Genomic DNA, 15,379 nt, shown 5'->3' on the forward strand with positions numbered 1-15,379 from the left:
GGGTTTGTGCTACCACCCATTTCCCTGTCCTTCCCAGACCTTAGAGTAATTCTTGCTGCCCTGTAGCAGGTAAACATATCCCCCTGCAAGGAAAGGCAGCTCCCAGCATAACTGCTTTGGTCTGGAGTCTTCCTTACGTCTTAGGAACTATCCTGTGCATCATTAATCGAGGAGAACAGTTCAGTCCAACCTTACAAGAGGGATAGGAAGGGTTGGGTGTCCAGAGCTGGCCCTTGCTGGTTCAGGATTCTGCCCCCCCAGTATGGTAGGTGAATGCTGAGTGCATGGGCTGGCTCTTGGGGCCCAGAGGAGGTGCTGATGTGTGGGCCCTGGGTCTGTTAGAGAGCCTTTCCTTCCCCTCTCCTCACAGCCCACCATTTCCCAGTGCTGGGCCCTGTTTCTCTGGTCTCCTTGGTGACAATCTCATCTCTCCTCGGCTTCTCTCCAGCACCTGAAAATAGCCTCCGAAAGTGGAGATGCCTGCTCCCTTCCCTGCTGCCAGCACCCACGATGGCCAGGCTGGAGCCAGGCTGCTCTGCACAGCACAGCTGTAAGGGTCTGGCCCCATGGGCCCCTGCACCACTGCGCTGATTTGGGCCACCCTGTGAGCCAGCACCGAGGCCCCGTCCTCTCCTCGTCCCTCCTCTTCCTGCCTGCTGTGAGGCTGCACCAGGGAGCTCCTTGTACCCCGCTATGGGCCAGTATCCAGCTGTCCCCTGCAGCCAGAGACCTGTCCCTTTGGCCCTGTAGCCACCAGCCCTGCAGCCAGCCCGACAGACTCCCAGAAATAGAAAACGGAGCCGGGAACGGGCAGAGGGGGAGCAGGAAGGTTACCCCACACATCGGGCTGCCCCCGCCGTGGGACCAGGGTCGCAGCGGACAGTGAGCTGCAGCAGGATCCCGGACAGGGACAGGCAGGGCTGGGCAGCGTCGACGACAAAGGGTCCGCATCCACCCAGCCCTTGGCTGGACCCAGCCGTTCTCCGGCATCCCCGTGGAGAGGGGAACGCTGTGCCCCGCACCGCAATGGGGCCGGGCAGCATCGCGTCCGGACGGCGCGGAGCACCTCTCCTGGAGGACGGGGGTCCGCGGAGCGGGCTGTCCCTCCGCTCTCTGGCCCCAGCCAGCCATCCCTCCATCGCCCCCTCCCTCGGGTCACCAGGGCCCCCGGGGCCGCGACCACCTAGTTCAGCCCTAGGCTGCTCGGTGGCTGCGGGCGCTGCTCGGTGGCGTCGGCCGTGTCCCGTCGTGTCCCCGTCCCCCCCCCCCCGCGGCGGTGGCGGTGGGGGCATGGCTGGCATTGCTCGCTGACACTCTATCTGCCAGGGCCACGCCAGCCGCGGGCCCAGAATAGCAGCGCTGCCCCGCAGAGAGCATGGAACAGCTCCGTGGCCCCGCCGCGTCCCAGGTACCGTAAGGCTGGGTGGGGGGCGAGGCCCGACAGACTGTCGATTGGGGACAGACCACCCCGAGAGTGGGAGGATGTGGGCGGCTGACGGGCCCCTTCCTACCGACATGCAGCCCTGGGGACAAGGACGTCCTTGTCCCAACTGTGCCAAGCCCCTTGGGAACGGTTGGGGCAGGTGGTGCAGGGTCTCTTCCTTCTCTGTGTTGGCTCAAGGCTCCTTAGGGAGTGGTGGTCCCTGTCTCTGTGCCTTCATTTTTTTAGGGTGGCCTGTAAACTTTGGTTTTGTCAGGAAGCTTTGTGGCCGGGGTAGCTCTTCCTTCTGCATGTGCTGCTGTGTTATATAGGGTGTCCTGGGGACTGGGGGAACAGGGTCAGCTGTCCAGCCCTTCTTCCTCGGGCTGCTGCTTTGTTAGTATGGGTTTCCTGGGATGGACCTGGTCCTCGGGAGGGGCCAATGGGGTTGGTGAGGCTCTCTGCACGGGAAGAAGCAAGAACGGAATTTACACCTTGGGACTGGGAGAGGATGGGCGCAGAGCCGCTGTGGGACATTCTTGGCTCCAGTAGGAGAGGGAGAAGGCAGGAGGTCCTGCCATCCATGCCTTGTCCTGCTCTGGAGACCCCTGCTGTCTCCCCAGAGCAGGAGGACAAGCTGGGTGTCCTGGACTGGAGCTGCCATGGAGACTGCAGGCTCTGGGGGTCCTGGACTGGTGGGGGGTGACCACATCCCCACCCTGAAAAGACAGCTGCCTGGCTTGAGTGGGCCAGAGCACCTGGGTGGGGGTGGGTGCAGGCAGAATCCATGGGTGGGGAAAAGACTGGGTTGACTCCTGCTGACCCCTCCTCACTGTGTGCCCATTCAGGTGGCGCTGCTGGATGCTGTTGTGTGCCCTGAGGAGGAAGGTGGGTAGCAGGAAGAGTCTAGGTGTCTGGGAGGGGGGACTGCCTTATCATGCGACAAGTGCATTGGTCCTTTGCCCACCCTGCCCATACCCCTATCCTCAGCTGGAGTCTGCCCCAGGCTGGAGAACCGCTATGTGCTGCCCCTGTGGAATAGGAAACAGAGGTGCTCTGTTGGCAGCATCCCCTGCTCCGCCCAGGCAGGAGGGTGCTGAGACCCAGCAGCTGAGACCCAGCAGCTCAGCTTACTGGCTAGGACTGGGGTGACTTTGCCTGCAGGGTTTCTGAAGGCTGTATGCCCCAGGGAGGAGGAAGAGGAGGAGGAAGAATACAGGAGACCTGTCACCTTCACACTGGGAAATGAGATACTGGGGCTGGGCCCAGAGGCCGAGTTTCAGAACCCTGATGCTGAGGTCTATATGCACTTCTTGAGGAGCCACTGCTGCTATGATGCCATCCCCACCAGCTGCAAGCTCGTTGTCTTTGACGTCTCCCTGGAGGTGATAACCTGGGGGATGAACGGGGATGGGCAGTGAAGAAGCAGGCTTGGGGATCCTCTGAACCCCTCTGCACTCTGCCAGCAGATCAAGAAAGCCTTTTTTGCACTGGTGGCCAACGGGGTTCGTGCTGCCCCTCTCTGGGACAGCAAAACGCAGAGCTTTGTGGGTGAGTGCCAGAAGTAATGCCTGGCCCCATCGCCTGCCTGGCAGAGCCGGTACAGGCAGTGCTGCCAGCCCCACATATCTCCACAGGGATGCTCACCATCACTGACTTCATCAACATCCTCCACCGCTACTACCGCTCACCTTTGGTGAGTGCCGTCAGGAGGGCTTGGGGAATCAGAACATGCAGGGCAGGGAGTGGCTGTCCCCATCACTCCTGGTCCCTTCTTAATCACTAGACAATGACCAGGGGATGATTCCAGGCCAGACCAGCATCCGCTTGTTGCTCCCCTGCTTGGCCCCCAAAATGCAATCCCTGTGTTTGGGTGATGGGGCATGATGCCCAAGGAAGGGGGCAGTGTCTCAGAGTGGCCTCAGTACCCCATGGAGCCACCATGACCAGGGCATTTCCCTGCCTCCAGGTTCAGATCTACGAGGTGGAGGAGCACAAGATTGAGACCTGGAGAGGTAAAAATCATGTGGGTGGCTGGGCTGATGTTGTTATGCAGGGCATGGATGTGGGCTCTGGGGTTGTGGGGCTGCAAGAGAGGGCTGAAGAACCTCGTCTCATAGCTCTCTCCCTTGGCAGAGGTGTACCTGCAGGGCTCCCTCAAGCCACTGGTCTACATCTCTCCGAGCAATAGGTGAGAGCCTGTCCACCGGGGGAGAGCACTCCCCTTGGAGTGGGGGGGTGTGTGTGCACCTGAAAGCAGCCCTATCCCACCACGGTGTCCGCATCACCCACAGCCTCTTCGATGCTGTCTACTCCCTGATCAAGCACAAGATCCACCGCCTGCCTGTCATTGAGCCTGTCTCAGGCAATGTCCTGCATATCCTGACACACAAGCGCATCCTCAAGTTTCTCCACATCTTTGTGAGTGCTGGGGCTGTTTGTGCACACCCATGGCTGGTGTCACAGGCAAGGGTGTCAAGGTACATGCAGGTGCTAGCCCAGCCTTGCCCTGTCTCATTGAAGGGTTCTACCATCCCCAAGCCACGCTTCCTGAAGAAAACAGTGCAGGAACTGTGCATTGGCACCTTCCGTGATCTGGCCGTCGTGGCTGAGACTGCCCCAGTCCACACTGCCTTGGAGATTTTTGTGGATCGCCGTGTCTCCGCCTTGCCTGTCATCAATGATGCTGGTACCTGGGGAGGGAAAAAGTGACGTCCTCACCTCCCTCTGCAAGCAGCTCCAGCACCATCCCTACCCAAAACCCCTTTCCTGGCCCTTGGGCTGCCCCTTGGGGTGTGGGAGGAACATGGCAGGTGGTCCCTAGGGCTCCCTCTGCAGCCCCGGTGCTGTTTCTCTTTGCAGGGCAAGTGGTTGGCCTGTACTCGCGGTTTGATGTCATTGTGAGTACCCTGCGTGTGTGCGTGCCCAGGCTCAAGTTTGGCCCCTTGCATGCACTGGTGAGGTGCTTATACCTGTCTGTGCCCATGCAAACCCACCATACATGAATAGTCATGCACGTGCCAGTGCACATCTGCTCTGTGCATCTCCTGGGCTCAGTGTCCCTTCTGTGGTGGCACAATGGGGTGCAAGGACACCTTGGGGTGCTCAATGGGGACACATCTATCACAGCACCTGGCAGCCCAGAAGACCTACAACAACCTGGACATCAGTGTGAGGGAGGCACTGCAGCAGCGCAGTGTCTGCCTGGAGGGGGTCCTCACCTGTTACCCCCACGAACCTATGGAGGACATAATTGACCGCATTGCCAAGGAGCAGGTGAGTGGCTGGGGTGCCATGTGCCAGCCATGGCTGCCAGCTGCCCAGCCTGCCTGTGATGCTCTGCCTGCACCCACAGGTCCATCGCCTGGTTCTGGTGGATGAGAACCGCTACCCGCGGGGCATTGTCTCCCTCTCTGACATCCTGCAGGCCCTTGTGCTCACTCCTGCAGGTATTGATGCTCTTAACTCTTAGCCCACGGTGCTCCATCTTTCTTCACTTGCACCCTCAATTTCTCTCCACTTCAGGTAGGCGCCACGCCCCCCATTGCTGTGTGTCTGTCCCCTCCCTGCTGCTGGGTCACCTGCCTCTGCCCCATACAAAGTGGTCCTGGGGGATGGAGGAGGCTGGGGCTGGGGTCTGGCAGCACTGGGTGCCCAGGTGGGGACAGCAGGACCCAGATGCTGCTTGTCCCAGGTGTACAAAAGGATCACAGGGGATCCCTGGTGACTGTGAGAAAGGATGGGGGCACCTTCCACAGAGACACTCTCCCAGAACCCCATTCAGGCAGCGTGTGGAATGCGCATTCTGCAGGTCCCTGGGCTTTGGGCTGGATGAGGGTTTTGGGGTGTGATGCACCCCAAGACAAAAGCCTGATTTTGATATTGCCTCATTCACCTCCTGAGACCTGAGCACCTCCAGTGCCATTCCCAAGGGACACAGAGCGGACAGACCTCCCCGCCCCCACACACCCCAGACCTGCTGCCCACCACTAGCCATAAGCAAAATGTGGCCAGCCCATGGGCCCCAGCTGGCAGAGCCTCCCACCCCCTCCACTTGCAGCAGCCCCAAAACTGTCTGTTCCAGAGACAGGGCTCACTCCCAGGTGGCACTGGAACCACACTGCCTGGCCACCCGCAGCCGGCTCTGCTCACCCACTGCCTGGTGAATCCTCACTGGCTATGGATGGGCATGGTCCTGGCATTCACTCTGGCACCTCTTTGGGGTGAAATGAGGAGGGGGGAGTTGACTCTAGTTCCCAAATGCTTCCCAAAGGTAATTATGCTTTTTGGGGTGGTGGTGGGCAATGGGTTGGGACAGGCCTGTGCCCACCTGCTCTGCACAGAAGGGGACTGGGAATGGTGTGTGTTAGCCACAAATGGGATATCTCCCTTGCCCCCCTCCCCCCATCACAGTGCCTTTGCTCACCCTATCCCGGATGCCCACAGGGGCGGCTGTATCAGGAGCTGCAGGGGGCCACTGAGATGTCCCATGCCAGCCAAGCTTCTCTCCCTCCTACCCCAGGGCTTACATACAAGCAAGGACTGGAGGAAAGACACCAGTGTCCACTGGGATGGTTGGAGGGACTGTGTCACAGGGTGGCCAGTCCAGCACTGACTGGGGGTTATGGTCTCTCACACGCTCTCTTGCCCCACAGGCATCGATCGATCCTCACTCTGAAGACACCAGGGAAATGCCACTGTCTTGTCTGACTCGGGGATCTCTTGCGCGACCTGTGAGAAGGAGGCTTGGGCCCGAAGGTTCTCTGTGGGGAGGACATGCTTGTTCACCCCAGTCCTCAGGCTCGTCTTGAGTCCAGGGCTAGATCCTGCCGGTCTTGGAGAGGCAGAAACACTGAAAATGGGACCCAGGGGTGCCTCCTGCCAGTGAGCACACAGTGATGCTCAGTGGGCACTATGCTGGAGGGGCTGCAACATGCCGGCAGCTGGGCAGAGACCCATACAGCCCCACCTGGCCACCCTCTGCCATCCTGCTGATGGATCTGAGTGTTTCTATTGTGGCTCCCTCCTAGTGAACACAGTCCCGCTGTCTGTGCTCGGTGCCTGGTAGCGTAGGCTCAGCTGCACACACAGGCTTTTGTATTTTAGGGTCACAGGGGGCTGGAGCTCTCTGGCAGAGGCACAGCCTGTGCTAGAGCTGGCAGCAGGATGGGCACTTGCATGGAGACCCTGTGCACGTTTTGGGTTGGGAAGGGGATATTTATTTATTTGTTAGTCTGCTCAGCCTTGCTGTAACAAAACAGCTTGATCCAAGAACTGCCTCTTGCCTTTCTGGGGTAAAGCTGGACGTGACTCCTCTGGAGAGAACCAGGCTGGAGAAGGGGTACTGGCTGTTTGCCAGCAAGTTTGGCACTGGCAGAGTAGTACCTGAGCACGTGTGGGTAGAACCAAGGGGATGGGGACACAGGGCATGCAGTCTTAATCATCTTGGTGGTGTGCAGGTCCCTTTGGGGACACACTGAGGGACAGAAGCTTTGGTACCAGCAAGGTTTCTGCCTGCTGCTTCCCTCAGTCCAAGAAGCAGGAAAGTATGAGGGGTTCACTCCTAAAAATGTCCCATGCCCCACCCCTCAAGGACTCTGGGCAAATGGCAATGTATCCCCTGCCTGTGGCTGCTACCAGCTGTGAGCCTTGCAATGGTCCTGGCTTGGGGGTAGGGGATGCTGAGCTGATCTTTCTCCTCCTGCTTTGCCTGCAGCGAGCCCTGCCATTTCTGTTACCCCATATCAGCATCTCAGTGCAATAATGGCTGACAGTGGAAAGTCCCAGGACCTAAACACCCCTCCTGAGCTGGCTGGCTCTGCCAGGGGATGCAATACCAGTGCTGGGTGGTGACAGGCCTCCTCCCATCATGAGGAATGTGTTATTGCTGTGCTATCCCAGGACCAGGGCTGGCTCTGTCCCTCGGGAAAGGCGCAAACCCCAAACACCACCATGGGTGCAAGGGGAAAAGTGAGGCACAGAAAAGTTTCTGAGGCCAAGGTCAGCTGTTCAGAGAGGACCCAGATGTCCTGGCTCCAGGCACAGATCCACACGCAGCTACACAAGGACAGGACGAAGGAGACACCGAATGGTTGCAAGCCCCCTCCCTGCTTTCCCCCAGCCCCAAAAGAGCTCCCAGGTTCCTAACGCAGCCCAGCTGGGCACGGGATGAGGGGGACACAACCCCCTGCAGTGTGTCAAAGGCACAGCAGTTCCCCAAGCGTCCTGCTGATTTTGGGCAGGGGTTACTAGTGGCCCAGGGGTGATTTGAGGGCAATCTCTCATCCCCCCCACCTTTCCCACTGTGGGGCTGTAAGCCCCCTGGCCCATGCTGGCCAGGGAAGGGGTTTGCCTTCCTGTCCTCCTTGTGGGGCAGTAAGGGGGATCTCCATTTGGCACCCAGGGTGGGGGTGGACGTGCAGTCAGGGGGCTCCTGGGCGAGCAATGAATTCCAGGTTGATGGGCTTGTCAGCCACCAGGACAATGCGGGATACAGATGTCACTTCTACGCCACGGGGGTCCGGCCGCACCTCGAATGCCTGGATCATCTGTGGGGATAAGGGGGGTTGGCAGTGCCTTGGGGACTCCCTGGGATGCCCATCCCAGCTCATGGCAAGATATCCAAAGTGGAGGGATCCCTACTTACCCTGGCAAGGGCCAGGTGCATCTCCAGCTCAGCGATGCGGCGCCCGACACACGCGCGAACCCCATAGCCGAAGGGGATGGAGCTGAAGGGGTGGTGAGGGGAGCCGTGTCCCCGGAGCCAGCGCTGGGGCAGGAACCGCTCGGGCTCAGGGAAGTAGGTCTCATCATGGGACATCGCATAGTGCGCCAGGACAAAGAGGGTCTGCAGGGCGGGAATTGGGGTTTAATGACCCCGCTGAGTACAGTGGGGGTCCCCACAGCACGGCCCCCACTCACATTCTTGGGGAAGAGGTAGTCTCCGATGACAATGTCCTTCTCATAGAAGACCCTGGCATTGGTGGGCACCACAGGGTAGACTCTGGGATATGGAGAGAGTTAATGGGGGAGCAGAACTCATCTGGAGATCCAGGAGAGTGTGAGATGAGACACAGGCAGGACAAAGCTCAGCAGCTCCCCAGGGGGGAGGTGGATATTTGCAGTCCAGAGGGACTGAAATCCAGCCTTGCATCCTGCCTGGCTGGTGCATCCCCCCTGGAGAAGGGGCTGGTGACCAGGATCTCAGGGCAGGGACAAGGCTGGGATGTACCTCAGAGTCTCCTTGATAATGGCCCGAAGCATCGGCAACTTGGGGATATCCTCAGCAGCAGGAAACCGGTCGGGAGGCACAACAGCTTTCAGCTCCTGGTACAGGGTCTCCTGAATGTCTGGGTCCCGGGAGAGGTGGTACAAAGCCCAGGACAGCGTGTTGGAGGTCTGGGGAGTGGAGCACCAGGGGGAGTGAAGGAATTGGGGCCAGTACCTGAGTAGCCTTGTGCCAAGCACAGCATCCGTACCGCACCAGAGAGCTCTGCTCTGGTATGCAGAGAAGTCAGGGGTGAGGGGCAGCAAGTACAGGGGAGAGGGAGGCAGGGAGCAAAGGACAAGGTCTGTACTGACCAGTCCCTGAGGGTTTGCCCCTGTGGAGCATCAGCCCAAGCCAGGGTAGAGCTTGCAAGAGCTGGGTGGAGCATGGCCCCATGGGCTCCCTTGGGCATGGAGCACAGCAGGGATCCCCTGCCAGTAGCTGCCTGACTCTCACCGTGTCCACACCAGCCAGCAGCAACTCGGCCACGCTGCCATAGACCTCATCCAGGCTGAGTCTGCCACTGGCCAGCAGGTAGCTCAGGTAGCCAGACACCTCCGTACCACGCTCCACCTGCCCCTCCAGCTCCTCCATCTTTCGGTCAATCAGTGTCTTCCCTGCAGGGACAGAGAGTAGGAACCAGAGCTGACAGAGCGAGGGCTGCCAAAAAGACATTTGGCCGAGGACTGCCCCGCTTTTAAGGGTCCTTAGGGAGTACAGTGCCACCACACTGGACCCCCATCATCACCACTAACCAAAGGCGAAGATGGTGTCCCAGCTGTCCAGGTAACGGTCCCAGAAGGGCAGCACCTTGCGGCTCCATCGGGGCAGGACGGTGGCAAAGATGGAGTTCTTGAACATGAGGTTGATGGAGTCAATGAAGCGCTGGGTCTCAGCAGGGACCTGCTGCTTGAGGCACCCGATGCGGGTCTCAAAGAGGATATAAGAGATGCCTGTGGGGGACAAACCGCATCCAGACCTCTGGAGGAACGGGAACGGTGGGACAGGGCAGGGGTGAGGGAGAGAACACCCCTACCTTCCAGGGCAAAGCGGTAGAGCAGGTTGGCCACGTCCCCCACCAGCACACCCGAGGGGCTGCGGCTCCGCTCCTCCCGCAAGCGCACCATCAGGTCTGACACCACCTCCCCGATGGCATCCGCGTACAGCAGCGCCTCCGAGGGTTTCAGCAGCCGCTTGTTGAGGACCTGGCGCAGGCGGTACCAGCGCTCCCCTTCCCTGGATCGGGACGAGGTTCAGCACCGGGGCCATGGACGAGCAGGGGGCAGTGGCTGGCAGCAGTTCCCCAATCCCTGTGTGCACACTCCCCTCCCCAGGCTGGAACCATCCCAGTGGTCATTCCGCCCGCCGTGGCCATGCCCTTCTACTTGGTGGGGACAGGCAGCTTGCAGGAGCGGGATTAATGCCAACTGCCACCTGGGCCCTACGTCTAGGGAAGGGGCAGGAGATGTATGCTGGCCCAGAGAGCGCAGCCAGGGCAGGACTCACTCGGTAAAGGGTCCGTAGGGCAGGCGCCGGGTGTCCCGGTGCTCCTTCCACAGGGCCATGTCGCTCCGCATGGGGTACTTGCCCTCCTGCCGTAGCAGCTGCTCCAGCACCACTGGGCTCCCAATGTTGATGTTTCTATAATGTCCGAAAGTTGACTTCCAGATAGGTCCATAAAGGCGTCGGGACATCACCTGTGATGCACAAAGCATGGCAGAGTCAATGGGACGAGCTGGGTCAGATCCTCCCTGCCCCAACGCTGCCCTGAATGTGCCTATCTGCACCCATCCCATGGACCCCTCAGCATCACCTCATCTCAAGCACCTGCCTCTGACACCCCCTAGCTGGCAGCATCCTTGAAGTGCTCTGCAGATGGCCTGGGCTGGTGTCTCCAGGCTCATTTCCTGTCCCAGCACTAAGTACACCAGGCACTGACCCCTCAGCACAGACTGGCACATCCTTCACCCACCCCAGAGATGCACAGAGAGCCTGGGGGGTCTTTTGTGGAAGGAAGACCAAGAAGGGACAGCAGGGACAGAGACAACTGCCAAGCGCAGGACTGTGCTGAGATGCAGGACCATTGCAGCAACCACCAGCAGGACTAAGACCTGCTGCTTCCAGCATGGCCCCAGCTCTGCTCAACCTGGGGACAACAGTTGCTGAGTGGGTCCTTGAACTCACCACCCAGTGGTGGTTAATGATCAGCAGTGGGAGGGAAGCACCAGGCTAGGGCATGACTGGGCTGCTCCCAGAACAGGCTGTCACGTCCAGGGCATGGCCCTGGGGCCACAGGCTCACAAGCCAGCTAGGGGATGTTCACCAACATCAGCCCTGCTGTGGGCCCTGTTGGCTGCAGCTCACTTCTCCTTGTCTGCAGCCACAGGTGCCATGCCTGCTTCCCTGGCCAGGAGCACCACGACCTCCAAGTGCATCCCCTGGGGGCAGCTGGGCAGCTCTTTGCAAGTGGATCTGCACAGGGCCATGTCCAAAGGCCACTTTCCATCCCGCCCAGGCACTCCCAGAGCCCCTGCAGAGCACGGCCAAGCATGGGGGGAATGCAGGGGACTCAGCAGGCAAGCCCTGGTCCCCATTACCCATGGCTGCGGGGATGCACGTGGTACAATCTCCCTTGGTGACTGTCTGCATCGCAGCCTGAGCCTGGATTCAGCTAGATTCGTCACCACGGGGAGACGTTCCTTGTTCCTCGTGCATGGTGGCAGGAGGAGGGGGAGGGACAGCCGCCCCGGTACTGCAGGCAGCTTGTGGGCATGGGGCAGCTGTGCCCTGGCTTGAAGCCTGCCCACCAGCATCTGCTGGCAGCCAGGACTTGACACAGTGCAGGCCTTGGAGAGCTGGGCTGTGAGGAGCTAGAGTTGCCTGGATCTGGGGAAAGGCACCTCCAGAGCATGTGGGAATCTTTCTGCAAAGCCAGGCTGTGCTCTGAGTCCCAAGCACAGGAGGGAGCAGGAGGGAGCTCCAGTGCCTACACCCTGAAATTCCACTTTCCTATGACAACCCCTTCTCCAGCCAGCAGTGCCTGGTGCTCTGAGGTGCTAGGGAGGCCTGATCCTGCATGCTTCTCAGGCTGGTCAGAGCTCCAGGGTGCTAGAAGATGCCGCCTGGCTTGCAGCCAGCCAAGCCCATTGCTTGCTTCATCCGACGTATGAGGAAGTGTTGACAGAAGAAAACAAATACCTCTGCCTACCCCTCCCCTGTCTTGGTATCATCTGCCCAAAATCCTGCCCAATCACCTGCACCCAAAATCACTGCTCCCTCCAGCTGTCACAGCTGGGAGCCCAGGGATGCCAGGACCCTGTGAGATGCCCCCGAACCTTTGCCCTCAGCTGCCCGGCCGGCTCGTGGATGTTGGAGCAGCCCTAGGCTGGCTGGACCCTCCCGAGGTCACACTGTTCTGCTGGCCCCTCTCTGCCCGCTGCCCCAGCATCACCCTACGGCGCCGGGTGTCCCCCACCGCCCAGCCCCTCTGCTTCCCTGCACTGCCGCCCCCGCTCAACTCCCTGCCGTCACTTGTCGGCAGCTAACCCCCTCCCTGGAGCCCACGTCCCCTTGTCCCCAGCCCGCACCCACTCCCTCCCTTGCAAAGCGCCTCCGGGTACAGCACCCTCCCTGCAGCCCCCCCGGAAGCCCCTCCATCCCACCCACCCCTCCTAACCATCCTCCCCCCACTACGCCCCCGTGCAGGGTCGCCAGGCCCCCACGCAGCCCGAGCCCCGCACGCCCGCAGCCCCGGGCCGGGCTGCCCCGGCGCACCTGCAGCCGGTGCGTGTGCAGCAGGTAGCCCCGCAGGAACAGCCAGACGAAAGTACGGAACAGCCCCGGCCCCGGTAGCTCCTCCGGTCCCTTCAGCCGCGCCGGCCCCGCCGCCGCTGCCGCCGAGCCCCCGGTCCTGCGCGGCGGTCCCGGGCTGCTGCGCGGCGGCGGCGGGCGGGGGCGCAGGAGCAGCGGCAGCAGCGGCCACCGGGCCCCGCCGCTCGGGCCCGCCATGCTCCGTCGGCAGCGCACGGGACGGGGCGGGGCAGGGAGGCACCGAGGGTGGTGGGGGGCGGCACCGGGGGCGGTTCGGGGGGCGGTGCGGGGGCGGCGACCGGCCACCGGCACCGGGGACTGAGTATAGCGCACCGGGTACCACGCACCGGGAATAGGGAATCGCGCACCCGGTGCGTTGCGCAACGGGTACTGGCCCCGGCTGCTGCGCTCTGGATGCGGGGTACCGGCTGCTGCTCAGCGGGGCCCGGGCACGGGGCTGTCCATACCGTGCGCCTTGTGCCGGCTATGGCGCACCTTCCACCGGGTCGTGGAAACCGGCTGCAGCGTGCTATGTACTCGGTACAGCACATTGGGTACCATGAGCCATACACCAAGTACTGGACAGCGGTGACTGCTCAGCAGCATTGCAGACCAGGCAGCGGGCGCTGGGTACTGGAAATGGCACCAGCGGTGCCCAGTGCCATGTGGCAGGTACTGGGTGCCAGGTGTTGTGCATGGTGGAGCTGTGCACAAGGCAGCTGGCAGCCAGCTGGCATGGCACTGGCATGGCACGGCAGGTAGAGCACCCTGGCACGATGGAGGCCGTGGCACCAGGTGCTGTATCCTGGGCATTGCACATAGGCAGTGGCTGCTGGGCATTGCACATCAGGCACGGGCACGAGGACTGGGCACAGCACCAGCCAGGGCACAACGTGTGCCAGCACTGGCATTGCACTCTGGCACTGGGTATCACATTCCAGAACCTGCACACCTTGCATCAGCTCCAGGCTCACCACTGGGCTGCTCTTTAGGTCTGCTTGCCCTCCTAGACTGAGCCCTCTTGCCCTGCTTCTGTTCCCTGCCTGTCACCCCCCTGGGCCTGCCTTGTCCCCCAGCAGTGCAGGATGGTGCTGTGGGGAGCTGGGTCCAAACCGTCCCAACCTCTCTCTCACCACTTCCTCCAGGCACTGCCAGCCAGGACCACGGGAGGGGAGACCTTGGTAAGCCCACTGTGGCTGCTGGCAGCAAACTGGAGGGAGGTTTGGTATGTTTTCATGCCAGCGAGTGGGCAGTGCCAGCTCCTGCCTCAGGCTGGTGCAGGCCAAGCTGTCCAGCCCGTGAGCAGGACCCTGCTGGGGTGTCTGGAACCATGGATGCAGGACGTGTCTGTTCTGGCCAGCCTGGGACAGTAGGGCAGGCATCCTGTCCAGGTGTCACTCCAGGGGTGTCCCACACCATGTCTCTGGGACACCAGTGCTGATCATTAACCGCCCTTATCGGGCATTGGGTACAAGGTCCTGGCCAGGGAGGCTGTGTGAGGCTGGGTAGGTATCTGAGAACCCCGTGAGTGGCTGTTTTTGCCCTCAGTCCTGTCTCACCAGGCACCAGGAGTGTCCTGCGCTGGGCTCCAGGCTGATGCTTTGTGTACTCCCTGCCAGAGGGGCCGGGACTGGAGTGCAGGACACGGGCACCCCCATGCTTGTAGACACCCCTGAGGTACCCCAGGCTTGTAGACACCCTGCAGACAGCCAAGAACGAGCGCCTGCTGCCATCTCATGGCTGCTCACAGCCAGCTCTGTCGCTTGCCCTGCCCCGGCCGGGTTCGGAGCCGGTGCAGCAGGAGAGTCCCTGCCCGAGGACTTCTGTGAGCTTCCCAGCCTGGGAAACAGACCCTGTAGCTCTCACTCTCCCAGACAGAGGATGCCTTGGCCTCTCCCAGCCTGCTGTGCTTCTCCTTGCCGGGCAGTGGAACCCTGCGACCTCTTTCAGTTTAAAACAATTGCCACTTGCAAAAAGAGTGAAAACTACAGTTCCTGGTAAAAGGTCTCTCTCCATCTTTCTTATAAGCCCATTTATATATTGAAAGGTTGCAATAAGATGTTCCTGAGCCTTCTCCAGGTTGAACAGCAAAAATCTCTCAACCTGTCTCACCGGAGAGGTGCTCCAGCCCCCCGATTATTTTGTAGCCTTGTCTGGCTTGCCTGAACCTGCTCCAACAGGTTCATGTCTCTCGCACTGAGGACCCCAGAGCTGCTCTACTTCAGGTGAGTTCTCACAAGTGTGGAGTGGAGCAGGAGCAACCACCTTCCCTGCCCTGCTGGGCATGCTTCTTATTTCCAGTCTCAGACGTGATCTACAAGTTCACATTGTCGGCTCATTTGGTTTTGATCCACCAGTGCCTCTGACTCCTTCTCCACAGGGCAGCTCTCCATCCATCCATCCATCCATCCATCCATCCATCCATCCATCCATCCATCCATCCCGCAGACAAAACCGTTACTAGGGTAGCCCCGACCTGTGTTCAGGACCTCGCACTCGACCTTGTATGGGCAGGGCTGTACCATCACAGCGACTCCCCAGGCCGGTCCCCGGTGCCCCGCAACCTGCTCGGGACACGGAGCGGGCACCGTTATCCCGGCTACTTCCCGCTCCTGCCACTAGGCTGTGCTCCCCGTCCTCGGACGGCGGGAGCGGCGGCGGGGACCGGCGGGAGCTCCGCCGGGGCCACTGCCAGGGTTGTGGGGAGGCCGCGCTGGAGGGGGGCTGGGAGGGTGAATCAGCCCCTCTCAGACTCCCCCGGCGGGGACTTCCGAAGGGAACAGGCTGGGCCATGACCCATCCACGGCCGGAGGATGCCGCCTGGAGCCGGGGACACCGTCATCTCCTGGGAGGTCCCCCAATGCGGGGCCAGCCCAGCTTGG

The 15,379-nt window shown here is 61.0% G+C and overlaps 2 protein-coding genes across 2 annotated transcripts; one reads left to right on the forward strand and one right to left on the reverse strand.

Annotated features, from left to right (window-relative positions):
• The first annotated feature begins 48 nt into the window (after positions 1-48).
• On the forward strand, positions 49-6,694 carry PRKAG3 (protein kinase AMP-activated non-catalytic subunit gamma 3). The gene is made up of 13 exons (XM_059852875.1): positions 49-1,408; positions 2,269-2,308; positions 2,585-2,805; positions 2,890-2,971; positions 3,058-3,116; positions 3,390-3,435; positions 3,557-3,611; positions 3,715-3,841; positions 3,944-4,109; positions 4,283-4,320; positions 4,550-4,696; positions 4,776-4,869; positions 6,076-6,694. The coding sequence occupies exons 1-13, from the start codon at positions 1,376-1,378 to the stop codon at positions 6,096-6,098; spliced, it is 1,131 nt and encodes a 376-aa protein (XP_059708858.1). The 5' UTR covers positions 49-1,375; the 3' UTR covers positions 6,099-6,694.
• A 712-nt stretch (positions 6,695-7,406) lies between these two features.
• Positions 7,407-12,716, reverse strand: LOC132330481 (sterol 26-hydroxylase, mitochondrial). Its single transcript, XM_059852867.1, has 9 exons — positions 12,462-12,716; positions 10,194-10,384; positions 9,724-9,923; positions 9,443-9,640; positions 9,144-9,304; positions 8,652-8,818; positions 8,342-8,423; positions 8,067-8,267; positions 7,407-7,968 (listed from the first exon to the last, which is right to left on the reverse strand). The coding sequence occupies exons 1-9, from the start codon at positions 12,693-12,695 to the stop codon at positions 7,843-7,845; spliced, it is 1,560 nt and encodes a 519-aa protein (XP_059708850.1). The 5' UTR covers positions 12,696-12,716; the 3' UTR covers positions 7,407-7,842.
• Positions 12,717-15,379: the final 2,663 nt, after the last annotated feature.

This window comes from Haemorhous mexicanus, chromosome 8 (assembly GCF_027477595.1).
Source record: "Haemorhous mexicanus isolate bHaeMex1 chromosome 8, bHaeMex1.pri, whole genome shotgun sequence".
NCBI classification, from domain to species: domain Eukaryota; kingdom Metazoa; phylum Chordata; class Aves; order Passeriformes; family Fringillidae; genus Haemorhous; species Haemorhous mexicanus.